At 38.2% G+C, this 27731-nt stretch overlaps 1 protein-coding gene across 1 annotated transcript in view; it reads right to left on the bottom strand.

The window, feature by feature from the left end:
- LOC121439650 (putative Polycomb group protein ASXL2) overlaps positions 1–27731 on the bottom strand; it is a 78707-nt gene that overhangs the window by 34186 nt on the left and 16790 nt on the right. The window contains exons 3-5 of the mRNA XM_041640209.1: positions 26032–26034; positions 15780–15888; positions 9735–9882 (exon numbers count right to left, since the gene is read on the bottom strand). Of these exons, the coding sequence (XP_041496143.1) occupies positions 9735–9882; positions 15780–15888; positions 26032–26034 (260 nt within the window). The remainder of the gene's footprint in view (positions 1–9734; positions 9883–15779; positions 15889–26031; positions 26035–27731) is intronic.

Genomic DNA, 27731 nt, shown 5'->3' with positions numbered 1-27731 from the left:
AGCTGGGTGAGTAGGGAGGGTAAGATGATCTGGGAAGAGTTGGGGGGTTGGAAAGAAAATGATCAAAATGCATAGTATCACCAAAAAAAAATAAAAAAATAAATAAATAAAATAAAATAAATAAAAAAGGCCGGGCGGTGGTGGCGCACGCCTTTAATCCCAGCACTCGGGAGGCAGAGGCAGGCGGATCTCTGTGAGTTCGAGACCAGCCTGGTCTACAAGAGCTAGTTCCAGGACAGGCTCCAAAACCACAGAGAAACCCTGTCTCGAAAAACCAAAAAAAAAAAAAAAAAATGCATAGTATGACAAAGATTATCAAACAAAAACCCTTGGAATTAGGAAACCTGAATTCAAGTTTGTAAGTCACCTTATCTGCGCTCTCCAATTTTTTGGATTCAATCCAGGAAAGAACTACAGGGTTCTATGGCAATTCTGTGCTTAATTGTTTTTAGGAACTGCCAATCTGTTTTACAAAATGATTACAATTCCAGTAAGAATGCAAGACGGTTCCATTTTCTCTATGTAACTGTGAGCATGTGTTGTTATGTCTTTTTTATTTGGTCACTGATATTATAGAGAACATATGAAAATATAAGGTTAAACTATTAATAGTCAACTGTTCTTTCTAAAGCCTTGCAAGAATTTCATAATATATATTTTCTCACTGGTTATAAACAGCAAACATCCAGAACAGCCCTACTAAAGAATCTAAGAATTATACTTCATTGTCTTAAAAAGATAAAGCTATCATGTTACCTGGAAGGCTCTTCCGTAAGGCAAATGCCTTTTCTAACAAAAAATAAAGCACAAACCTGTCTCTAAGCCACCTCAAATAAATGGTGAAAATTATAGACCCCATTAGTAGGGACTGAAATTATGCTAAGTTCTAGTCTCAACATCTATGAAACTTAGAACACTCTTCTTTTCAAATGCTAACGTCTCAGAACTTCAAAGAGTAAACATGATTTGTTGAGAAACCTCTCTTAATATTCTCTTCTATAACAGAGCAAACAAGTCTTTACATGTTTAACAAGATTTTGATCAACTCTTCTATCTTCTAACCAAGTATAAGTTCTATTTTCTAGTCAAAACTCCTAAAATTCTCTTTCAAAAGATAACTAAATCTAAATAACTAGGTTTGTATCATTACATTTTTTCTGTGTATATAATACAAAGATACATACTGGCTGCTGTGTATTTTGTCATTACCTATATTTACATATCAAAATAAAACTGATCTAGCTTGAGAAAAGATACAAACCAAGTATGGACCAAGGTCAAGAATTAAATCTTATTTTCAAAATAATGAATAAGCACCTGGATTAGGTTGACAATGGTGACCAAAAAAAAAAAAAAAAAATGTGCTCGTGTCCTAATTCTCAGAGCCCATGAACGTTGCTTTATTGGTGAAAGGGTTAGTTTTGTGATTAGATTATCAAAATTCTGCAAATCAGTCTTAACAAAATATTTTTTATTTTTCAAAACAGGGTTTCAATTTATAGCTCTAGCTGTCAGAGAGATCCACCTTCCTCTGCCTCCTAAGCATTGATATTGAAGTGTGTGCCACCATATGCCACACAACAAACTAACTTTTGTTTGTCTTTCGAGATAGGGATTCTCTGTAGCTTTGGAGCCTGTCCTGGCTCCACCACCACCGGTATAAGTTTTTAAAGCATTAGTATAAACTTAGAGATATTTGAAAAATATATTTGAAATGTATAAATAAAAACCAAGTCTGACGTGATAGCACACGCCTTCAATTCTATCACTTGGGAGACAGAAGCTTTCCTTTGCTTCTGGTTATCCTTAAAGCTTCAGTACTAATAGTGCAGTTGTCTTTAAAACAGGCTGTGCCCAAACCTTCACCTCAGCCACTAACAACAAGATAATCTCCCAGAAATCTTTCAACCTAAAACTTTGGTCAAAGTTTTGTTTCCAGGATGCATTTGAAACAAGAACCCAATCTTCCCCATTCAGTAACTTAGCACATAAAAAGATGATAGAGAGCTGGTGGATTTACAGTATTTTCTAGCTCCAGTTACCAAATTCCTGACTAAAAGAAAACAGGGGTCCCTTACAATGAAAGGGAGTTTTTCACTAACTCATTTTTTTCCCTTAAAAATAGCAAGAGCAAAACCAAATCTCACAACTTTGCCTTATAACATGCAGCATCTTAAATTTAAATCCCAGCCCTTGAAAGGCAGTGGCAGTAGGATCAATCAGTCAGTTCAAGGACAGCCTGGTCTATCTAAGTTCCAGCACAACCAGAGCTATGCAAAGAGACCCTATCTCCAAGGGAAGAAGAAGACACAATCAAAAACCAACTATCCATTAAGTTATTTACTATTACAGTATTTACAATACATTTTGAGGAAAAGACAGATTTCCCTCAGCTATGACCACAAAACAGTAAGAGATATAGTTGATCTTACTAATAGATTTTCTGACATTATTTCACCTTACCTTGAGTTGACATTCCATTAAGCTCTTCTCTGAACATGTTTCCTGTCTGAAAGCTAAGAACCAAAGCTACAAACTAGTAATTTCCTCTACTTTACATATAAATCAATAAAATAGATTCAATATTGGACTGAGTTTCTAAGTTCTAATCTGTTTCTACTTGGCTGAAAGGTATACTTATATCAAGAGTTCTATCAATTTTCGACTAAAAGCATCAGTTTTGCTGTCAGACCTCTATATTTTTGCACATAAAAAGGAAGTGGGTTTTGATACTATCTCAATGTTCTTCCTGTCTTATAATGCATTTGAAATAGTGATGTCAAACTGAGAGCTAAAGCCCTAAATAAGAAAAATGGACAGCCACAATTAGTTTGCTTTATTGATAAGTAGAACTGTCTTTTCAATATTTTTGTTTGTTTAAAAACTTTTCAGAACCAGGTAGTGGTGGGGCACACCTTTAATCCCAGCACTTGGGAGGCAGAGGCAGGCGGATCTCTGAGAGTTCATGGTCAGCCTGGTCTACAGAGCTAGTTCCAGGACAGGCTCCAGAGAAACCCTGTCTTGAAAAAGCAAAATAAAAAAAATTTAAAAAAATCTTTTCAGAATGTGCCTCACTGCAATGATGCTGGCTGGCCTAGGACTCACACTGTAGACCAGGCTGACCTTGAACTTGCTGCAATCCTTCTGCTTCTGCCTGCCAAATACTAGGAGCTTGGATGTGTGCCAGCTCACTCAGTTTAGAGCTGCCTTGCTCTGCCCTGCCTTGACAGTCTTAAGGAGTGAGTGTTCTCTTTCTACCATATAGGTTCCAAGGTTCAAATTCAGGTCATGAAGTTTAGCCACAAATGTTCCTGCTTAGCCAATTCTCCAGTTCCTTTATTATTCTTATTTTTCCTCGAGACAGAGTTATGTGTATGCTTAGAACTGCCTTGCTGAATGATGTAGCTATTCATAATAGGCTACAGGCTACCACATTTATTTCTACAAGAGAAAGGTTTATAGATACAAAATAAATACCTAACATTTTTAAGAATATTATACTATGAATGATCCAAAAATAATAAATTTAGATAATAAGGAAAACCACTGTCATGTATTACTGGTAGTTCATCACTTATCCATTTCTTGAAAATCTCAGAGCTATTCAAGGAAATTTGAGTTACATGCACTACTCCAACCTCACTTTCCAAACCATTTCTGTGTTTCACAGATTATCTACAACTAGGCAATAACTTCAGAGAAAATATCATAGTATAATTCAAGGAGAAATAGCTGACAATGTACTCATTTCTAGAAGAGAAATGAATGAAACACAGATTGAAAACAATGCTGAATTTGTTACTACCTAGTGTTGACATCTGTTTTTACATAGAGCATAGTAGGGTAAGGTTTATATTATGCAATTTACCTAAGGAGTTAGGTATTTTAGGATAAGTTTATGATTATTATTTAAGATAGTTCTATATCACATTGAATTTACCTCAAATTTTTGACATGGCCATTAATAGACAAAAGCACCAGCAATTAAGCAGGAGTAACTCAAAGGGCCACTGAATCATGTGTAGCTGTTTGTAAAATTTATTTTAAAAAATGACAAAAAACCCCACACCTTTATTTTACATGAATGGGTGTTTTGCCTCCATGCACACATGTACACTGTGTGGTGCCTGAGGCAAGAAAAGGGTACCCCTAACTAAACTTACAGGTGGTTTTGAGCTGCCTTGTGAATGCTGGAAAAGGACCCCAGATCCTCTGCAAGCACAACAAGGAAGTGTTCTTACCTGCTGAGCCATCGCCACAGCCCCTGCATGTGTGATTCTTAAAAGGTAAGAACGAGCCATGTATGTGGATCTCTATTTAGCAAGTTCCAGGGGAGCCAGAGCTACACTGTGAGACCCTGTCTCAAAAAATCAAAAAGCAAAAAAATAAAGCCAGATGTGGTAAAATGCTTGTTACCCCAGCATGTGGGAGGTATACACTGTGAGACCCTGTCTCAAAAAATCAAAAAGCAAAAAAATAAAGCCAGATGTGGTAAAATGCTTGTTACCCCAGCATGTGGGAGGCATAGGCAAGAAAGCTGTAAGTTCACAGTAAGTTCTGACTAAATAGTCAGTTCTAGCCTGGCCTGGGCTATGAGAACTGTGAGCAATCCAATCCCAAATAAGAATGTTCCAATACATTTAAGACAATAAATTTTGTTCACAGTTCAGACTGGCCACCTTTAATTATGTTCTCCTCATTTATGATGCTACCTAGGGATATGAGCCTTGCTAGTTGTTTCCTGTCCCTGGTGTCTTAGTTTTGTTCTACAGTTTTCAAACTTACACAGAAAAGTTCAAACTGGAGAGAAATGGAGGAAAGACAAAGTACCTTTCACTTGTAGCTTTATCCTTCTCAAATTAGGTGCTTAAAAAAAATCTGCAGAATAGCTGGGTGGTGGTGCCCCAACCTTTAGTCCCAGAACTCAGGAGGAAGGGACGGATGGATCTCTGGGAGTTTGAGGTCAGTCTGGTCTACAGAGCAAATTCCAAGACAGCCAGGGCTACTCAGTGAAACCCTGTCTTGTTGGGGGGAGGAGGGAAGAAACTGCAGAATAAGACTCTGGGCCACAGTTGCTGTTTATCACTATCAGGAATTATTCTGTTATTATTCATCAAGAATTTACAACACAAGGCCCAATTTTGTCTTGTTTTCATCTCATTTCATTTGTGTCTGACAACTTAAGTTTGGGTGCCTCTCCAATGAACTTGTAACTTAAAGCTAAGATTATCTGATTATTTCCTTGAACTGTCTATGTAGTAGCTATACTAGAGAATATAAATGAGTTGATGAATTATTTCCATGTTCACCAAGAGTAGCACAATTATTATATTGGGGGTGAGAAGGGCAGAAAAAAAAAGAGAACATTTTTTTCTGATCTCTCAAGACAGTTAAAATGAACAAGTCTATGATTACAGGACACATAATTTTAAAGTCTAAGGCAGTTGACCTATCACTCAAATTTATAAGATAATCAAATGGAAGAAAACTGAATGTCTACCCAAGGAAAATCAATATCCTCATAAGGTACTCAGAAGTTAGTTCAGAATTTCTACTGCCACATACCGCTTACTAAATGGGGGGGGGGGGGGAATCTTTCCTCTTCGAACAGAATCGAACAAAGCTACAAATTAATAGGAATAGATGATAAAGGGTGGCAATGGAGTCATTATTCCTTAGGTGTCTTAGGTTAGCTATGAAAGATAACAAACGGTATGAGAACAAAGACAGGCGGGCTATATCTGGTGTTTGCTAGTAATCATGAACATTCTTTTCCTAGTAAGGAAAGAGCTGAGAGCAGTAAGCGCTCCAAGGTTAGAAGGCAGAACAGAGAAGAGGAGTAAGAAAGTCACTGTAAGCATCATCTATAATGGTCACAGCCGAGATTAAACCACAGTAAAATTTAGAATGCTGCCCAACTTGTACTTTTATTTTCCTTCTGAGGTAAGTTCTCATTATGTAGCTCTGACTGGCCTTGACTTCATAACTGTCTGCACTATCTCCCAAATGCTGGGACTAAAGGTGTGCAACACCATACCCTGCTAACTGGATATCCACATTACAAGAAGCAGATCTGGCATAACAATTACCTCAAAGTGAGGCTGGTGAGACGGCTCAGCAAGTGAAGGCAATTGCTACATAAGCATGACACTTTGAGTTCAATCCTCAAAACCCACACAAAAGTAGAACTAAAGGCATAGACTCCACACAGCCAGTATGTCTCCACACATACAATATGCACATACTCACTCTAAACATTTAAAAATTAAAACCAATCGCAGAATTAAAATATAAAACTTCTAGACGTTATAGAAGAAAATATAGGTGAAGCTGGATTTGGTCATCACTTTTCAATACAATAACAAAGGCTCAAGTTCACAAAACAAAGGATTAATAAACTGCCTACATTCAAATTAAAAACTTCTGCTTTGTAAAAAGAAACTGCCAGAGTCAGGTCTGGAGAATTGGCTCAATTGGTACAAGAGCTTGAAAAAAAAAAAAAAAGACAATGTGAGTTCCAATCTCTGAAATTTATAAAAAACCCAGATCTGGAAGCACTTATCTGTAATCCCAGTGTTACTAAGAAAATAGAGGTCATGGCAGAGGAACTGACCAGAAGTTTCAGGGTAGTGGCAGAAATAAAAGACATTCTCCCTCAAAAGCTGTCCTCTGACCTCCACTTTGTAGCATATATGAACATGTACTCATATTCACAAACCACCCCCCACCACACACACACATTTGGAGAGGGCAAAACTGCCAAGAGGGGGGAACTACAGTTTTTGAGAAAATATATATAAAATCTTATCAAATAAAATATAATTCAGGGCTAGAGAGCTGAGCAGTAAACAGCATTGGCTGCTCTTGTAGAGGACCCAGATTCAATTCACAGCTCCTGCAATGGTGGCTCATAATCATCCATAATTCCAGTCTCGGGGGCATCCAATGCCCTCTTCTGGCATAAGTGGGCACCAAGTATACACATGACACAGAGACACACACTCAGACAAAACTTACATACCCATAAAATAAAAAAATGATTTTTTTTTGTTTTTTTTAAAAAAAGAGAGAGACTGCAATTCAAAATGAACAACAACAACAAAAAAAAAAAAAAAACCTCCAGGTGGCCAACTATAAATAAAAAAAAACTTAACAAAAATGGGCCAAGAATCAGGGCACACTTCTCACCAAATAACATATTCAAATGGAAAATAAGCATGCAGAAAGAGAAATGTAGAAAGCATGCAATCAGGAAAATACAAATTACAACAACAGTGACATACTGATATGCACCTATCAGAATGGCCAACACTTAGATGACTGATAAATAACACAAACTGATGATAAGGATATAAAGCAACAGCAGCTGCCATTCACTGCAGCAGAGTAGCAACTTGTTACTAAATTTAACATACTCTCACCATAATCAAGCAGTCACACTCCTGTAAATTTACACAAACATATACCCACAGAAAGACACAAAGTTCGTATTTTCACTCATAATTGCTAAAACATGAAGTAACAAATGCATCTTTTAATTGGTGATGGTTATATGAAAATTATATGCACATGCTCTATTTCGTTTTACAAGGAAATGTACCATATGCCATAAAAATACACAGAGAAATCTCTACACACATTACTAAATGGAAGATGACAACCTGGAGTCAGTGAGGTGTTTTGGTTGGAAAACATCCATCCACCAAGCTTGACCGCTTGATTTGATCCCTAACACTCACATGGGTAGACATGGACATCCTGTAAGGTGTCCTCTGATTTGTATAGAAATGTTGTGACACCAGTGCAGGCGTGAATGCACACGTTCAAAAAAAAAAATTTATTGTTTTCTTTGAGACAAGGTTTCTCTGTTTAACCAATCTAGCTGTCCTGGAATTTGTTCTGTAGACAAAGCTGGCCTTGAACTCAGAGAACCACCTGCCTTTGTCTCCCAAGGGCAAGGTTTAATGTTGTGAGCCACCATGCCCGGCCACAAAAAGAATTTTTATGCAATTTTTAAAAACAATGCCCATTGATGCCAGGCAGTGGTGGTGCACACCTTTAATCTCAGCACTCAAGAGGCAGACACAAGTGGATCTGTGACTTTGGGTCAGTCAGTCCTACAGAGCTAATTCCAGGACAGCCAAGGCTGTTGCACAGAGAAAACCCTTTCTCAAAAATCAAAAAAATTAAAAATAAGTAAATAAAAACAATGCCCATTTGAAAAGATTCCAACTTTATGACAGTCTTGGAAAGGCAAAATTATGAAGACAGAAAAGATAAGAAGTTAGCCAGAGACACTGCAGATGGAGTATGAGCCTACTTAGTGGTGTTGGGGAATAGTATTTTAAGGTGTTTTACTTTTGTTTGTGCTGCATTTGCTTAACTCTGTGAAGCTCTAATTAAAGAGCTGAATGGCCAACAGCAAGGTAGACAGGGCTGTTAGGAGACAGTAAAAAGAGGAGCAAAAAGAAAACAAAGAGAGGAAGATGATATGGCCCAGCCACCCAAAAGAGTGTGTGTGTGTGTGTGTGTGTGTGTGTGTGTGTGAGAGAGAGGGGGGGGGGGGGAACATAGGCAAAAAGTAGTCAGGATAATTTAAGAAAAGCGGGCAAGAAATAAGCCAAGCTAAGGCCAGGCATTTCTAATTAACAATAAGTTTCGGTGTTTGATTTATTTGGGAGCTGGATGGTAGGCCCCCAAGAAGCCAAAAGAAGAAAACATCACACAACTTAGGGCAGTGAAAATATACTATATGAAATATATGTGCATCAATGTCTTTGTAAATAATGTATCTGTCCCAACCTGTCCCAAAAAGCCAAGAACAAAAAGTATATAATCAAGAAAGCACAAAACAAACCCTGATGTGAGCAACTCTGTATGTACATACGTCAAGAGTGGGAAGCAAATGGAAACACCATACTTTACATTCAATTGGAACCTAAAAGTGTTCTCCAAAAGGACATTTTATGCCTGACCAACTTCTACATTCTGAGGATTTATACTATGGTCCTCGTGTTTATTATATTTCCTTATTACAGCTCCCAACATACTCCTCTTTCTACTTCATGGTTTTTGGTTTTGCTTAACATCCAGTGATATTCTCCTCTCTCTCTCTCTCTCTCTCTCTCTCTCTCTCTCTCTCTCTCTCTGTCTCTCTGAGACCGGGTCCCTCACTGAACCTGAAGCTTGTGCTGGCTAGACTAGATGGTCCCTTTACTGGTGTCATAAATTTGTAGGTGCTAGGAATCCAAACTCAGATCTCTAAGCTTATACAACATATATTAGTCACAGAACAATCTCCCAGCCCCTAAAAAGATAAGTATATAGAGAGATATCTATTTAGAGATATTTTTATATCAATATAGATTTTTATTTTTTAATTTTGGTTTTCAGTACAGGGCTTTTCTCTGTAATAGTCCTAGATGTCCTGGAATTCACTTTGTAGACCAGATTGGCCTCAAACTCACAGAGATGCACCTGCCTCTGCCTCCCTATACAGGAAATAAAAGTCTGCACCACCATACCCAGGTAGGAAAGTATATTTCTGAAAATTCCTCAATCACACAGTCCAAGTGGTCCATGAGGGGTGGCTATTGCACTGTGTCCGACAGATTAAAAACAAACACATCCACCCCTGCAGGAAACTACTGCAGAGCACTATGTTAAAAGGGAAAGAAGCAGCTGATGGTCTGAGAATAGCAATAAAGCACTGCCCTGCAGCAGTCAGAGATTACCTTTCCTCTTCCACCTGCTCTTTCTCCCCTCTTTGTTGCTGCCACCATCACTGCTGCTGCTGTTCTCAGAGCTCTGAGAATCTGACTGACCATCACTGCTTTCTTCTGAACCTTCTGACAGTTCTTTCACTCCATCTGGCACATCCTTCTGAAAATGTAGGCATCCTGTTAGGATTGTTACCATTTTAGCAAATCGAAACTAAATTTCTAATATATAAAGCATTAACTTAATTAACTGATAAATTCTTATTATAAAATAGTAAAACCACCAATATCTGATGATATCCTGATTTTTTGGGGTCAAATAAAATCAATTTTCCATCTACATTCAGAAGATAAAAATCATACACAACATTCGTATGCAGGCACAACATATGTTTTAATTACACCAAAACTGGTAGATATAAATCCAGGTAAAAGATGTAATGCTCAGGTTTAAAAAGCTAACAAGAATTTTGTTAAGACATATGTGGGTTTGTGTGGGTATCCCGTGTATTCTGAATTCAATTACAGAATTAAAGTCAGGAGAACAAGATTATCACATTATTTTCACCTAATTGGGTCCTCAATATTGATTACAGAGTTAGCAGCAAGAAAAGGAGTTTTTGTTTGGGTTTTTGTTTCTTTGAGACAGGGTTTCTCTGCGTATTAGTCCTGGCTGTCCTTTGTAGACCAGGCTGGCCCCAAACTCACAGAGATCCGCCTGCCTCTGCCTACTAAGTACTGGGATTAGAGGTGTGCACCAGCACCGCCCAGAATGGTTTTTTGTTGTTGTTGTTGTTTTGGTTTTAAAGAATCACATCACTTTCTTTCGTTTCCGTTTTGAATAATGAGAATGTTAACTAGAAAGGATAACTATGATCATTAAATATAAGAAAAACAGGGTAGTAGAATATGAGGGACTAGGGAAGTAGGACTTTCTGGCTTTGTCTTCTCCCAATTACACAGCCTTAGTCTAAAGTAATCTCTCATAGCTTAATTTCAGTTTCTAAGATACCTACCTTAAATAGCTACATAAAAACTAAATGAACTAATTAATATTAAATGTTTACAATAGTGCTTTATGAGAACAATCTTATTTACTATGCATTTACATGGTACAAAAAGCATACACAAATAAATGAGTTAGTGAATGTTATTTCTCTTATGGATTTTCTTTCCACCAGTACTTTCGTTGTCCCACATAATTATTTTCATACTCAATTAAAAAATGAACTGACAGACACAAAAAAATTGCCCCACATCTAACTGGCACCACATGACATATACCTAAAACCACTGAGTCAGACTGAGTAAAAACAATTGTTTTCCACTTAAATTTCTCTCTAATCCATCTCTTATGTTATACACTTTCTTAAAATACAGACCCCATATTTTTATATTCCTTCTTTCAAAATGCAGGACAGCTTTTATAGAGTTAGTTGCCAGCCAGACATCTTGACCTGTAGATTCAACAAGTATCTGAAATACAAATATAATTATCTTCTTTTTGCAAAAATCTTGTGATCCCTTTGGGATCAACGGCTCATGCCCCAAATCTTAGAATCTTCTCTCACCCACTGCTTTACCCATACCAAATGTAAAGTGTTCTATGTCTCAAATCTCTCTTGGGTCTACCTATTTTACTACTCTGAATTCCTATTCCAAACTGTAATCTCCTTTTCATGAAAATCTTAAAACACAGATTTGTTGGTTCTCCCTGAGGACCTCGGCCATCTACTTAAGTCAACACCCCACCCAAACAGAGTTCAGTCAAGGTGAAACTTTATTAACTAATGTTTATCAATTATCTTGACTCCAGTGACTATCACTTAATCCAATTTTCTCTACTTTTGAATGCATTCAGAATTTTATCTGTCCCTTTATTTGAGCTATTTATCCTTGACGGCCTTCACTCCTCTTATATATGTTTAAGTCTAGCTTAAATCTTCCAAGTAAATAATATAAACTTTCTAGACCTCTTTATTCAAAACTAATCTTTTTTGCTTCATTATAATGGTAGAGCTTCACAGTATATTTTGTAAATATGAAATATTTTAATAAATAAAAGGTAAGCGATTAAAGAAATCAAGAACTATAAATTATTCATCTTAGTCTCAGTCATAGACTTGTCAATAGATATGACATACATTATTTGAATTCTTAATTTTTTTCTTTAACGATTTTATTTTATGTGAGTTTTTGCATGCATGCATATATACACCATGTGTGTGCAGTGCCTGTGGAGGCCAGAAGAGGAAATCAGGCTGGAAACTGAATCCTGTTCCTCCGTAATTATCAGCAAGAACTTTTTGTTGTTGTTTTTTGAGACAGGGTTTCTCTGTTGCTTTGGAGCCTGTCCTGGAACTTGCTCTGTAGACCAGGCTGGCCTCAAACTCACAGAGAACCGCCTGTCTCTGCCTCCCCAGTGCTGGGATTAAAGGCGTGCGCCACCATCACTACCCAGTTAACTGCTGTCCACAATTTAACTCTGAGCTTTTGATAGAGTGCCAAAACCTTTGTACTTCCTGATCAATAGCAGGATTGGGAAACCTGACTGTTCTGTTTGACTCTAGTTCTAGAAACAGGGTACCTAAGTGAGTTAGCGTCTCCTAAGTTGATGGAGGAAGGTCATTGGTAATAAACAAACTGTTTGGCTGGCCCTCATAGGTTAAAACATAGGTGGGAGGAGTAAACAGAACAGAATGCTGGGAGGAAGAGGAAGTGAGCTCAGAGGCCATGTTCCCCTCTCCAGGGCAGAGGCAATGAAGCAAGCAGTCAGGTCAGACATGCTGAATCTTCCTGGTAAGCGCACCTAGGGGTGCTACACACATTATCAAAAATGGGCTAGTCCAGGTGCGAGAGTTAGCCGAGAAGAGGCTAGACATAATGGGCCAAGCAGTGTTTAAAAGAATACAGTTTGTGTGTTGTTATTTCGGGTAAAGCTAGCCGGTGGCAGGAGCTGGGTGGCGGAATGCAACCTGCAGCTCCCCACAACACCTAAGTGATGACTCTTTGTCAGCTACTGAATAGCCTGCCTCAGAGTGGGGGCTGACTACTAAGAGAGACAATAATGTGATTAGAAGATAGGGACTTTTAGCCCAACTTCTCAAGAATGAAGGCTGAGTTGATGGTCAATTATAGAATCATGTACGCTCATATCATATATCTTCCATAAAAATTCTGAAGACCAGGGCTTTGGATGAGCTTGTACATGGCTAAAATCAACTTTGTACATGGAGGCTGCTGGTATGCCAAGACAGATTCCATACTCAATGACCACACCTCACTTTATGAATGCCTTTTATCTACATTACAATAAATGGAAAACTTAAAAAAAATTCCCACTCTGGCATATTTTATAAGCAGTCCTAGAAAGTTAATCAAATCCAAGAAAAAGGAAATAGGAATATCAATTACAGCTGGTCATTCAGAGCTTAGGTCACAGCCAAAGACTTGTAACTAATAGCTGAAGTGAAGGGCAACCTTTGGTACTGGGCTCTTTGCCTGATACAACAGCCAGACAATATAAAATCTGAGTTAAATTAAAAGCTGATTTCAGTTAGAGAACTGCTTGATAAGAAACCCCCAAACACTGGTATCAGAAGAACTGTACAAAGTGGTATGTAATAACAGAAAATACATTTTCAGGTTTTCTTCTCCTAGTATGCATTTAATAAATGCAATTAAAGCTGGGCGGTGGTGGCGGCGCCTTTAATCCCAGCACTCAGGAGGCAGAGGCAGGCGGACTCTGTGAGTTCGAGACCAGCCTGGTCTACAAGAGCTAGTTCCAGGACAGGCTCCAAAGTCACAGAGAAACACTGTCTTGAAAAAACAAACAAACAAACAAATAAATAAACAAACCAAAAAATAAATAAATAATAATAAATTCAATTAAATCATGGAGTATCAAAAAAAGGGGAAAGCTTCATTTGTAACTAAAGTCCCATAACACCCACAAGCTAAACACTACAGTCAGAGGAAGTTAAGATTAAAAAGCAGAATGGGTTGTGCTATATTGCAGATTGGCCTTTAGCTCACTTTAATAGCTCACTGAGGGTGATCAACAAATGGATCATTACTTTTGCCTTGGCCTCCTGAATACTATGACTAATAATCATATGCCACCACATCCAGCTGCTACATGTATGTTTTTGTTTTGAGGCAGGATCTCACTATGCGTTCATAGGCTTACCTGGCTAGAACTCAGATACACTATAACTGCCTTCTGAGTACTGGGATTAAAAGCATGCAAGGCCACAACACCCGGAAAACAATTCATTTGCTGTGTTTTTTTACCTTATTTAGCGTGTAACTATGAGCACCTGTGTGCCATAGTGCACACATGAAAGCTGGAGGACAATTTGTGTTTCTCCATTTCTATGTGCTCAGAGGAGCAAAAGCAGTTTGTCAGTGCCTTTACATGCGGAACCACCTCAGCACCCTAGGTGAGACGTTCTTAATGTTAGTGAATTCCATACTACCTCTGAGCATCGTGATGACCTCAGAAATAAGAGGTAGTGGGACAGAAGTAACTTCCTATGGATGTGTCACTTTGGGCATAATAGCCTGTCAAACATTCATTCTTGTTTGCTGATAAACTTCCTTTGAGAAACAAACCCCCTCCATAATCATCAGGCTGTCGCAAGCTTAACCACAACCTTACACCAAGGGTCATAATGATTCTATACATTCGTCAACAGCCATAATTCATGTCTGGTGTCACATGGGTTGGGCTAAACCAAGTGAGTCAAATTTGAGTAAGGTGCCTCTTGCTTTAGTCACTGCACTCTTGTCTCTCTAGACTTATAGTTTGTAGAATGGAGACGCAGAATGAATTCATATACGATGAGAAGAGGCTGAATGAGAATAAAGCTAAAAGAAAGAACAGAGACCAAGACCAGATGACATCTTTTGATCAGCTGGATCCAGCCTGGATTTCCCATGAATGTTTAGCTGCATGAGTTAATAAATTCTACAGCCTACTTACTAAAGCTCATTTAGGTTGGTTTTCCTACTCATAAGTGAAAGGATATTGATAAGAAGAGGTCACCATTTCAGTGTACAAAATTAGTTACTAGTCAGCTAGTTATGAAAGAAGAAATGTAGGCCTTAAGTCTGATCAAAGTTTCTATTCTTGTTCTGATACAGTATGTCCAATATTGGTCAAGAAATTATCTCTTGAACTTTAGTTTTCTCCATTATGAAAAGGAATAATAACTATAACCATAAGCTTTGATGGGGAAGTCTATGAGTAAAGAATCTATCTATGGCTCTATGTAGTATGTTTCAAAATAATTACAAAGTTATAATTTAGATATTTTGAAGTTGTTTAAAACAAGAAAGGGGCCGGGCGATGGTGGCGCACGCCTTTAATCCCAGCACTCGGGAGGCAGGGGCAGGTGGATCTCTGTGAGTTCGAGACCAGCCTGGTCTACAGAGTTAGTTCCAGGACAGGCTCCAAAGCCACAGAAAAACCCTGTCTCTAAATAAATAAACAAACAAACAAACAAACAAACAAGAAAGGGGGACCCTGGTCTACAGAGCTAGTTCCAGGACAGGCTCCAAAGCCACAGAAAAACCCTGTCTCAAAATAAACAAACAAACAAACAAACAAGAAAGGGGGACTAAATAAAGGGCTCAGCAGTTAAGAGCACTGATTGCTGCTCTTCCAGAGGACCCAGGATCAATACCCAGTACCCACAAAGTATCTAACAACCACCTGTACTCAAGTTTCAGAGAATCTAACACTGCCTTCTGGCATCCATAAGTACTGCATGTATGTGGTACACAGACATACATGCAGGCAAGAAGCCAATACACATAAAATGTATCTTAAAAGAATTATTTTAAATCAAAATATATACAAAGGGTGCCTTCTTGATATTCATGAGACCTTGAGTTCAATTCCCAGAACATCTTCTCCCTCCCCCAAATTTACTTACTTACTTATTTTTAGGGATGAAATATTATGTCTTCCTGGAAATAAGTTCCTCAAGAACAGAATTCTGTCTCTGTGACTCAATTATATATTGTCACTTACTATTTGTCTTCCAAGCAACTTACCTTCAAAGTATACACTCCCATTCTACCTGGGACTTTATAGAAGATTCCCTCTTCACCTCGGGAGTTTGTGTGCAGCATCGCATTTAGGCATGCAAGAGGGGAAGTCCCGCTACAAAGCAAAGAAGGTGAAGAGCATAGTGATTAGTTTATCTCTGAAGAGTCTTTGTAATTCTGACTTAATTTTTTAATTGGCCAATATTCCTTTCTTTAAATATATTTTTATATAAAATAAAAATATCAATAAAGATTACCAAGGGGGAAAATGAATGGAAAAGCCATTCTTGAGTATCTAAAGGGGAAAAAAGGTCTAAATCTAACAAATAAAAGAACACAAAATTCACATAGAGCAGTATCAAATTTATTTTACAAACCTATTGAAACACAAAACTTTAGAAGTATACATGAGAGTGGAATATGCACACATGCACTCTTATGTGCTCACACTAGTGCACGCGCACAAACACAGATTCAAATATTCATCCTCATATGCTGCTGCACTAAACTAAAGCTGATTTGTAAAACTATCACAGTTTCTTAAACTTCACAGGAGATCACTTTAAAAACGTGCTTAATAGACTTATTTTGCATGGATTAGGTTTCCCATTTTCTCAAATTTTAAGTACATAACTTATTATGTAGATGCAAGAATGTACTTTCTAGCTGGGGCATGATGGCACACAACTATAACTCCAGAATTTAGGAGACCAAGGAAAAAGGATCACAAGTTCAACGCCACTCTCTTACAAGCTCCTACGGGGGGGGGGGGGGGGGGGGGGGGGGTTCATTTAATTAATTTACAAGTGTCATCAAAGCTTACTGTAGTCCCAAGAAACAAACAAACAAACAAACAAAAAACCCAAAAAAACTGGCAATAAAATTCCCTAACAGGTACTCTTATTTGGTTTGTCATTGCATTAAGGAAATGGGCCTAATACTGAAGAGATGATTTAGCAATTAAGAACATGGGCTGCTCTTCCAGAGGACCTGGGTTCAATTCCCAGCACCCACATGGCAGCTCACAGCTGTGTGTAACTCCAGTTCCAGTGGATCCAACATGCTCACAGACACACATGTAAGCAAAACACCAATGTACATAAAATAAAGGTAAATAATTTTAAAAAAAAAAGGAAGGGAGAGAGGGAAGGGGGGAGAAAGGGAAAAGAAAATAGGGCTAGAAAGAAGGAAGAAGGAAGGGAGGAAAAAAAGAAAATAGGGCTAATGTTCTAAAGTCTAATGTTGAGAAACAAGAAGGGCAGACCTATGTCTGCCTGTCTGCCTTTAATCCCAGAACTTGGGAGACAGAGGCAGACAGAACCCTGAGTTTAAGCCAGCCTGGTCTATAGAGGGACATAGAGAAACCCTGTATTGAAAAACAAAACAAAACAAAAAACAGACAAATAAATGCTTATATTAAGAACAATATTAAAATATAAAAAAATAAAATGATAAAAAAAATTACTAAAATTCAGTTATTAGTCTAAGGTCAAGGGCTACAGTATAAAAGAAAGTACGCTAATACTTTTTTAAATGGTTTGTAGGATTTTGTTTTTGTTTTGGGACAGAATCCTCATTTTATAGCACAGGTCTAAAGTGGTGTGGAACTCTGAATGTATGTAGTGCAGGCTGGCGAACTCAAGGCAATATTCCTAGTTCAATCTCTCAAGCGCTAGAATTACAGGTATGAGACACTATAGCTGGCATTTGGTGCTGCAACACTTAAAGCAACGTGTTCATGTACCTAGAAAAACAGAAGTAACAAGAAAACACGTTGAAAGTTCTTATGAAAAGAAGTATACAGAGTCAGGAAATGGTCTGAAGTCTTACTACAGCCTCCTTAAGTATTTTGTTTGAGTTTTTGTTTATCACAATTCTTAAGGGGCAAAACAACTTAACTGGACATTCTCAACTCATTTCTCTCAGCTCTCTGCTGATTAAACCAAGTCTACTACTACAGAAACCATGACCTTCATGGACAGAAGTGGAGGAACTGACATTAAGAAAGGCACAGGCAAGTGGACCTCTGTGGATTCGAGGCCAGCCTAGTCTACAGAGTGAGTTCCAGGCTAGCCAGAGCTACATAAAGAAACCCTGTCTCAAAAAACCAAATGAAGGAAGAAGAAAAGAAAGGCAGATAAGGGGCTGGAGAGATGGCTCAGCAAAGAGCACTGGTTATTCTTCCAAAACCCAGATTCAATGCCAGGCACCCATGTGGGCAGCTCACAACTGTCTGTAACTCCACATCCAGGGGATCCCACACTCACACAAACATACCTGCATGCAAAATACCAATGCACATAAAATAAATCATTAAAAAAGAAAAGGGCAGAACCCTGGAGCTCACTGGCCAGTCAGTCTAGCCAAACAGAAGAGATAATGGGAAGTGGAGTGGAGGGAAGGGCAGCAGAAAATACTTGATGTCCACCTCTAACCACCACAAATGCACTTGCACCCACATGAACATGTACGTACACTAACACCTAAACTAATAAAAAAAAAAAGTCACAAAGTATCTTGGATGTCTCTAATGGGCTTGTGTTCATTCATCCCCTTTATTCCCGAATTGCCATAATATGGCATATGAAAACCCAGAGAGAAGGCTGCAACACAAATGGGCTAGGATTAAAGAAATGTTTCAGGAAGCCCAGCTGAAACTGTTAAAAATACACACAACAACAAAACACAACTTGTTGTCCAATGGTTGGCAGAGTACTTGCCTACCATGCCTTGTGAGGCCCCTGGGTTCAATCCCCAACACCAAGGAGGCAAAGTAAGATCCTTGCCCAATCAACTAACTACCTTTAACACAAAAGTGAGGCAAAATATGAGTTTATGTTCTATCACTAACTACCTATGCAATTTCAATGTCTATGAGACAAAGATGCCTAAGAGTCTAAATATAATGCATATGAAATACCTAACTCTCCTCTTAACCAAGGTCATTTCAAATACTGGTCATTGTGACACTAACTTTTAAATCTCATGATAAACAGGTCATAAAATAAAAGTAGCTTTAAGAATGCTTCTTCATTCCTCTAATAAGGGTATTAACTACCTACCTATTTACTATCTTATTACAGATGATTAGGTTGCCTAAAGGTTTGTTTCGTTTAATTGTTTTACCTTAATATAGGATTTTTCTGTAACTGCCCTAACTTGTCCTGGCTGGCCTTGAACTCACAGAGGCTGCCTGCCTCAGCCTCCCAAGTGTTGGGACAAAAGGTGTGTGCCACCACTGCCCAGCTGGGATGATTAAAGTTCTTAACAGCTGGACCAAATCCCAAATAGTGTTTGTCTTCAAGTACAAAAGGTTACATGTGCGATCTTACGATTCCAGGTAAAAGGAGTGCTAACGTGAACCCAGACACTGAAACCCATCTTTGTGAAAAAAAAAATAGATTATGGGTATAATTATACAAGAACTGAACTGGAAAGAATAAAAACACAGTAATCCCATCAAATTTTATATCATTGTCCTTATTGGGAAGTTAGTACTCATTTGGCAATGTAATGCTGTATCTTAATTGCTAGTGCTGTTGTAATTGCTTTCTCCTTTTTGGTTTTGTTTCTTTTGTTTTAGTTCTGTTTTGTTTTTTGTCACAGGGTTTCTCTGAAGTTTTGGAGCCTGTCCTGGAACTAGGTCTTGCAGACCAGGCTGGCCTCAAACTCACAGAGATCCACCAGCCTTTGCCTCCCGAGTGCTGGGATTAAAGGTGTACCTCACCACCACCGGGCTGCTTTTTGCTGCTTTATAAAAACTAACAGAAACTGAACTGGAACTGGGCCCTCTGCAAAAGTAGCAAGTGCTCTTGAATGCTGAACTCTGTCTCCAGACAGGCTGTGCTTTCTGTTTTTGTGACGGAGCTATGCAAGATGTGAATGTTGAAATTCTGAGTTTTTAAGTAGTCTGACCCAATCATTTAGTCAATTCCTGACATTTTCTATCAGATTCTTTCTCAGAGAAGTAACTTGGAGTTACAGTAAATCTTTGATTATAGTAAATGGCTTTGACTTCAAACCTCAAAAACAAATACTAATAGTAGTATCAGGCACGTGGGGTTAAAATCAGAGAAAGTTGGGCATGGTGGCACACATCTAATTTTGAGACAGAGCTTAGTAAGGCCCTGCTTTAAACAAAACAGACCAGAAGACATGAAACAGCCCAGCCAGTCACTCTGTCCTCAAAGACAACACCACCACGACCACCTGTAAAGGGTCTAACAGACCAAAATCAAAGAACCTGCCACAAGAGCACCACGATACATATATAACAATATTCACACATCATACACACAACTTAAAATTTAAATATTAATAAAGCTTTATCCAAAACCTGTTACTTAAAAATGAGTTATTACAAATGAACTTAACAGAATACTAATTGAAGTTAAGAAGATTAATCTCAAGCTGTAAGCAAAATGGCATGTCTATGACATGAAAACACAGATGTTTCTTCAAGACTTACATCAAAGTCATAACTGAAATTTAAAGGAAAAACACAACTATACTATAAAAAAGGGAATTGATATAACCAAGAGTTGTCTAAAGTGACGGACAAACAGAGGAAAAGTCAATTCAGTAAAAGATTCAGATTATGAATTTAAATCTGTTCTGCCTGGTTTAAAGTAATATCATTTGGGTAGACAATTTACAATATTTTCTATCAGTCAAGCAAATATTTCCAATCTCATAAGCAATAGAAAGCACACACAGCTCTCTTATATTTTTATTAATTACATTAATAAATATAAATATAATTATAAAAATAAATATAATTTTATTAAGTACATCCTAAATAGTACTTCACTGCTGTAAGACAAATGACAATTTTGATAAACCTTAATGCCAACAGTTTCTAAAATTATGGCCAAGTAATAGTTACAAATTATAAAAATTAACAAACAAAAAAATCTCTTTTAGTAACTAACATTTATATTATATCACTATTACTTCATTTCTGTACCAGATAGTTTTATAAAGTAAAATACATGCAGACAAAGGCACATTCAATAAATCTTGTAAAAGATTGCATTATAATTGCTTAATACTCATTTAGAATAAAATAATACTTCTTACCTTCTGCAGTTGGAATGCACCCCAAGAAAACAAGAGGAGGGAAAAAAAAGGATTTAATTTTTCTTTACAAGTAACAATAAGCTCCCCCAATTAAGTTATACCTTGATCTTCCAGCAATACTAACAACCCTCAAATTAATAACAATCCCCATTTTGCTACATAAAACATTAAATTTTTAAAAATGCATAAGTTGGTTTTAAGGATCAATGTCTAAAATTGCACACTCAAATTCAGGTACATAAATTACTTTAGAAAACAAGTGAAAAACTTGAATTCCATGAAACAGTGTGATTATCAGGGCAACTTTGAGTTCAGTGTAAATTCTTTAACAGTACTCTTTTTTTCCCCATGCATTTTTATTGCAAGGAGTCATCATAAAGCCATCAACTATGGGCCTCAGGGATTATTTTCTTCTCTTTGATCTATTAAGAATTTGATAGAAAATTAAAAAGTAGATAAGATTATATTGTTGCTGCTGCTGGGTCTAGAGGCACAGACACAAGGTAATCTTAGAAAAACATGTTAACAACTTAATACAAAATGTGCCTATGCACTTTTGGGTGTTGGTTCTTCCGTTGCATTCCTACCATGGGATCCAGAAGTCAAACAGAGATGTGTATAGCAAATGTTATAGGTAAAACCTTTAAGTCATCTTCAGGCAAAAAATGTTCTTCATTCTTTTCAAACTTATTTTTGTGTTTTATGTGCATTGGTGTTTTGCCATGGGTGTCAGGACCTCTGGAACTAGCTACAGACAGTTGTGAGCTGCCATGTGGGTGCTGGGAATTAAACCTGGGTCCCGTGGAAGAGCAGTCAATGCTCCTAACCACTGACCGACCATCTCTCTAGCCCAAAGTTCTTCATTCTTAAACTGGGGCAATTTAGCTTGATAAATATCCAAAAAAAAAGATCCTTTCCTGAGATAATGGTTACTGCCATAAAGTTATGACTTATGAACTCTTTATTCCCTTTGTTATATATATTTTTGAATAAGAGGTAGGGGAAATCAGGTGGTCTGGATTGAGCAAAAGTATTTAACGAATGGCATGAGATTATTTGATTCATTAATTAGCACTAATTCATAAATTAGTACTAATCTTTTAATAAAAAGATACCCACCAAGATATAATGCTTAATTCATTTTAACTTAATGATAGTTTTGAGCTTTTTAGACCAACCCTAAAAGTGCCTACAACTTTGGTATAAACTAAAAAATAAACTTAATAGGCTAGAATTTAGACACTGTAAAAAAACAGAATGCAAAGGGTAATAATCAGCAACTACCAATCTAATGCTATTATATGTAGCATACAGTGAACGCTTACCATAAATAATAGAATATATTAACCAGAAAGAAAAATAAAGACAGTAAGATAGACTGAAAACAACCAGAGCTAGTTATAGGATCCTTTAAAGTCTCAAAATTTTTGAGTCTTCATTTATAAAAAATCAGATATAAAATTCATTATCCTTTTCAATTGTCTTTTGTGACTATAATATTCTATAACTAAAATAATGTGAGTGATGGGGAAAGTTATAGGAGAGAAAAGAAATGCAACAGATATTATCTCTAGTTGTACAGTTAAGAGATATCACTATATTATAACTACTAGTAAATAAATTTTGTTGGTAAGGAATACATGTCTAAGCATGTCTAATACATCTCCTTACACTCAAAACTGCCAATTACTATGTATATAGGTAGTACTGTGCCTTCTTTCAGGTTGCACTGAATGAAAAACCAATTATTTATATATACTCGTAAACTTCTTCCAAAGGAGAAAAGGAAAAAAACTAGGCAGTTGGCCACAATCTACAGAATAAAAATTAAAATTGATGGTATATGAGAATTAGCAATAAATGGACTAGGTCTGAAAACAGCAAATTTGCAGGTAAGATAAATTCATGAAGAACCTGCTCATTTCCAAGTATGCTTCTACTCATGAATCAAAGATAAGAAGTATGCTGACAACAGTATTTCAGGAACAGCACTATTTTTCCTTTCTAAAAACTCTATTAGAGGGGGCTGGAGAGATAGCTCAGAGGTTAAGAGCACTGATTGCTCTTCCAAAGGTCCTGAGTTCAATTCCCAGCAACCACATACATGGTGGCTCACAACCATCTATAATGAGATCTGATGCCCTCTTCTGGCATACAAACATGCATGGAAGGAATGTTGTATACATAATAAATAAATAAATCTTTAAAAAAAAAATAAATAAAAAAAAAAATAAAAACTCTATTAGAGAGCCAGGTGTAGTGGCACAGGCTTTTAATCCCAGCACTACGGAGGCAGAGGCATGCAAATCTCTTAGTTCGAGACCAGTCTAGTTTAGAGTGAGTTACAGGATAGCCAGCAATACCCATCTCAGAAAAAGAAAGAGAGAGAACAAAGCAAACAACAATAATTCAATAATTAGAGGACATTAAGACATCTAGGAAATTGTGTAATTCATAATAAAGAATAGAATAATTTTGTTTTAGTGGTGGCACATGCTTTTAATCCCAGCACTTAGGAGGCAGAGGCAGGCGGATCTCTGTGAGTTCGAGACCAGCCTGGTCTACAGAGCTAGTTCCAGGACAGGCTCCAAAGCCACAAAGAAACCCTGTCTCGAAAAACAAAAACAAAACAAAACAAAACAAAAAAAAATCACAAGGAGGAGGAGTGGGAAGGAGGAGAAGAGAAAGAGGAGGAGAAGAAAAGAAGGAGACCAAAAGCAACTTGAAAAGGAAAGTGTTTATTGGCACATATTTCTAAACTGCAATCCAGAGATGCCAGTGCAGGAACTCAAAGAGAAACACTGCTTGCTGGCTTACTCACTGGCTCATTCTTTGAACATATTCAGCTACATTTTTATATGCTGCCCAGGACCACCTGTCTGTGGAACAGTGCTTCCCATAATGGGCTGAGCCTATTACATCAATTAATAATCACAACAATCCACTTACACACATGACCTAACCAACCTAATCTAGGCAGGCAATTCCTCAACTGAGGCCTCTCCTTTAACATGACATTAAGCTAACCAGGATAATCCTTAACTTAGAAATCTACATTTGCAACTTATATGAGTGCATTATTACAAAATGAAAAGACTTTTCCTTGAGTATACTGTAGGTCATGCAATATTTATCCTCTAATGTACAAAATGGGTATTAGATACTAACCTTAAAAAGAAATTTAAAAGGAGTCTTTTAATACTATATATACTAGGAGGGAAGTTCTGAACTTAAAGGATCAATGAAGAATAAGAGATGTAAACAGATAAACCATTAAGACACCAGAAAGCAAAAGTAATGAAGTGTTGAATTTGATTTCTTGTATGAATATAAAAATATGGCTCTAGCATAAAGAAAATATGTAAACAAACCTAAGCATCTAAAAAGAAAGCAAAATAAGAGGCCTATGGAAGATTTTAATTAGAAATTATACTTTCTTAAATTGCTTTAAAAAAAAGCTATAGTCAAAAAACTAATAAACGACGTAAAATAGTTCGGTACAAAAACACCCAGTCAATTAAGTACTAGGGCTGGAGAGCATGCTGGCTCACAGAGTCTAAGATTCAGTACACAGAACAGTAGGAGACATTAGAAATACATAAAAACAGTAAAAAAAAACTGGAGAGGGGATTGAGAGATGGCTTGGTAGTTGGGAATGCTGGCTGCTTTTCTAGAGTACCTGGGTTCAATTCCCAGTACCCACATGGCAGCTCACAACTGTCTCTAAGTCCAATCCTAGAGGATCCGGTATCTTCACACAGACAATCAAGCAAAAACACCAATGCACATAAAAATAAATAAATCTTAAAAAAAAAAAGACTGAGGGGTATGCTAGCATTTGAGAGGCAATGGACTGATTTGTCAGCACCGCTTTAATAATAAGGAAGAAGAAAGACAAATTGACTCTAGAGTCAATGCACACTAATGTAACTCAGATTTTAAACACAACACAATCAGCAGCCACATGTTATTACAAGAACTTTTTCTCCTCTGTACTTCTAAAATAGTCTGTGCTTTACACTTCTAAATAGGCATTTAAATTTCTTGAAGGGTTTTAAAGAAATAAAAAAAAAAGACTTTTTTTCTTTTTTGGTTCAGAGACAGGGTTTCATTATGTAGCCTTGGCTGTTCTGGAACTCACTCTGTAGACCAGGCTAGCCTCCAACTTGAGTACTGGGATTAAAGGCATGAGTCACCACCACCCTGCATAAACAGCCTTTTAGCATTTTAATTTATAAATGTTTACACTCAAAATTTTCAGGAAGATATTACATCATCAAAATGAGGTAAGCGCCAGGAATGGTGGTGCACGCCTTTCATCCCAGCACTCGGGAGGTAGAGGAAGGCAGATCTCTGTGAGTTTGAGGCCAACCTAGTCTACAGAGCGAATTCCAGAACAGGTTCCAAAAGCACACAGAGGAACCTTGGGGGCGGGGAGGGGTGTGAGGTATACTCATTTATAACTCTTCATATCAATGAAATAAACCTAATTAATTTAATCTATTGACAAATGACCACAATCAAAGTTTTTTTCTTCTGCTCTGTTTTTAAAATTTATGTGGCTGGGTTTACCTGAATATGATAGGTACACACTTGGGAGGCCAGAGTACAATGTACAGGAGGCTGATTCTGTCCTACTATGTGGGTTTCAAGCCTCAAACTGGGACTGCCAGGCTTAACTGCTGAACTACCTCACCAGCCCTTTTCTAATTTTTGGTTTCTTTCTTTCTTTCTGAGACAGGGTCTTATCTTACTAGGTTACTCTAGCTAGACAAAAATGTGCAATACTACAACCTCAACCTCCCAAGAAGCTTGGATATAGACATTTGCCACAGCATCAGCTCAAAAGGGAAGGGCAGTTCGGTCTCAGAAAGTTCACATATCCAGAAATGAGCTCTCTACTGACATATACCTGTTGCGGTTATCAACATATGAAACTCATGCTGGCCTCCAGGCTCCCTAGGTATCACAAACGCATGGAACACATTTCAAAGTCCACATTAGCTCCTGGCCCATCTCTCCTCCCCCAGCTTTTTGTCCACCTTATAATAAGCATGCTTTACAGTCCATGCTCTCTGACTTCTCTTGCCAAGAGCCCTGGCTGTGACCAGTCTACTTTCTCACTGCTCTGGACTCTTCCAGATGTCTCTGTATATTTTCTCTTACTCACAATAAAAACCTTCTCCCTAATGAAGAAGTTATTTCAGTGATCTCTTTACTGTGCCCCTCATACACAGAAGGGGAATTTTTGCTCTAGAAAAGAACAAATTAAAAAGATCTTAAGGGCCGGGTACATGACTCAGGGGCAGATCTCTCGCCTATATGGAATTCAGTGATGCCTTGTATTCAAGCCCCAGCGCCACAAAAATCAGTAAATCTGAAGTAAAATCTTGAAGAAAATTAAAATCTAGGGGGGCTGCAAGGTCCTGGCTGGCGGAAAGATATCCACAACACCTCCCCTACCCCCGTGCAGTTCTGCTCAAATGGAGGCTAGCCAGGTGTCAGACAGGTGAACCCCATAATGATGAGAAAATATGTGGTGAAAAATGGGAAAAAAAGAATGATTCATGTGCTGTGAAAAAAAGGCATACAGGAATAAACAAAGGCGGTGAGGAGTAGGCTGGTGCTGGATGCCTGCTTGCCACCTGGGGCTATGGTGAATGCAGTGAGGCGTAGGCTTATGGGGGATCTGTTGCCACACAGAGCCATGGTGATATCCAGGCCGGGATGCAGCCTAGGGCCATGTCTACTTCCATATCTAGGTCCATGGCCCTACTCAAGCCAGGGTCTGTGTTGATGTCTATGACTCATGTTGCCATCAAGGGCCATACTGATTCCAGTGGCCTGGACCACCACTGGGGGCCATGTTGGTATCCAGGGGCCATACTGTCACTGGGGCCATGTCAATCTGGGTAGCCTTCAGAGCTACCTGGGGATATGGTGACCACCAGACCCAGGCTGCTGTTGAGGACCATGTCTGGGTGTGTGGTCCTACTGCAGCTGAGATCTGTGTTGAATTCCGTGGCCCATGTTGCCACCAAAAGTCACATGGAACCTGGGGTCTAGGGACCATGTCATTCTAATCTGAGTGGCCAGTGCTTCCACCTGGAACCAGGATGTCAATCAGGCTGCTGCCTGGGGCCATGTTTGGGTCAGTGGTCCAGATGCCCCTGGAGTCTATGTTGAAGTCTTTGGGCCACTACGCCCCATACAGAAGCTTGGGATCTAGGTCAAAGCCCATGGACTTGGAGTCTGGGGGTCATACCCAGGACCATGGTGTCATCCAGTTCCAGGCTGTTCCCAAGGGTCATACCTGAGTCTGTGGTACTGTGGCAGCCAGAGTCTAGATTGACATTATGTGGCTCCTATTGCCACTAAGGATCATTAGGATGCCCACGGCTGGTGTGGAAAGTCCTTATGTATATGTGTTGCTTTTATTGGTTAATGAATAAAGCTGTCTCGGCCAGTGGTTTAGCAGAGTAGAGCAAGGCAAGAATTCTGAGCAGAGGAGGAAAGAAGGCAGAGTCAGAGAGAGGCCATATAGCCACCGGAGGAGAAAGACACTGTAGTGGCATTTCAACTCTATTTTAATAAATAAAGACTGTCTAGGGGCTGGAGAGATGGCTCAGCGGTTAAGAGCACTGACTGCTCTTCCAGAGGACCCGGGTTCGATTCCCAGCACCCACATGGCAGCTCACAACTGTCTGAAAATGCAGTTCCATGAGATCTGACACCTCCACACCAACAAACATAATAAAGTTAAATAAATAAAAAAAAAAGTTTTTTTAAAAAAAAAAAAAAAGACTGTCTAAAGATCTGAGAGTAAAACAGTCCCACTAGTCAGTCTTGCAAACCAGATTATGGTAACACACACCTTTA

Source organism: Microtus oregoni, unplaced genomic scaffold, assembly GCF_018167655.1.
Source record: "Microtus oregoni isolate MIOR12 unplaced genomic scaffold, Mior012 000062F_ref0000492, whole genome shotgun sequence".
Lineage (NCBI taxonomy): Eukaryota > Metazoa > Chordata > Mammalia > Rodentia > Cricetidae > Microtus > Microtus oregoni.
The sequence above is the reverse complement of the archived record's forward strand: the minus strand, read 5'-3'. Positions and strand labels throughout refer to the sequence as shown.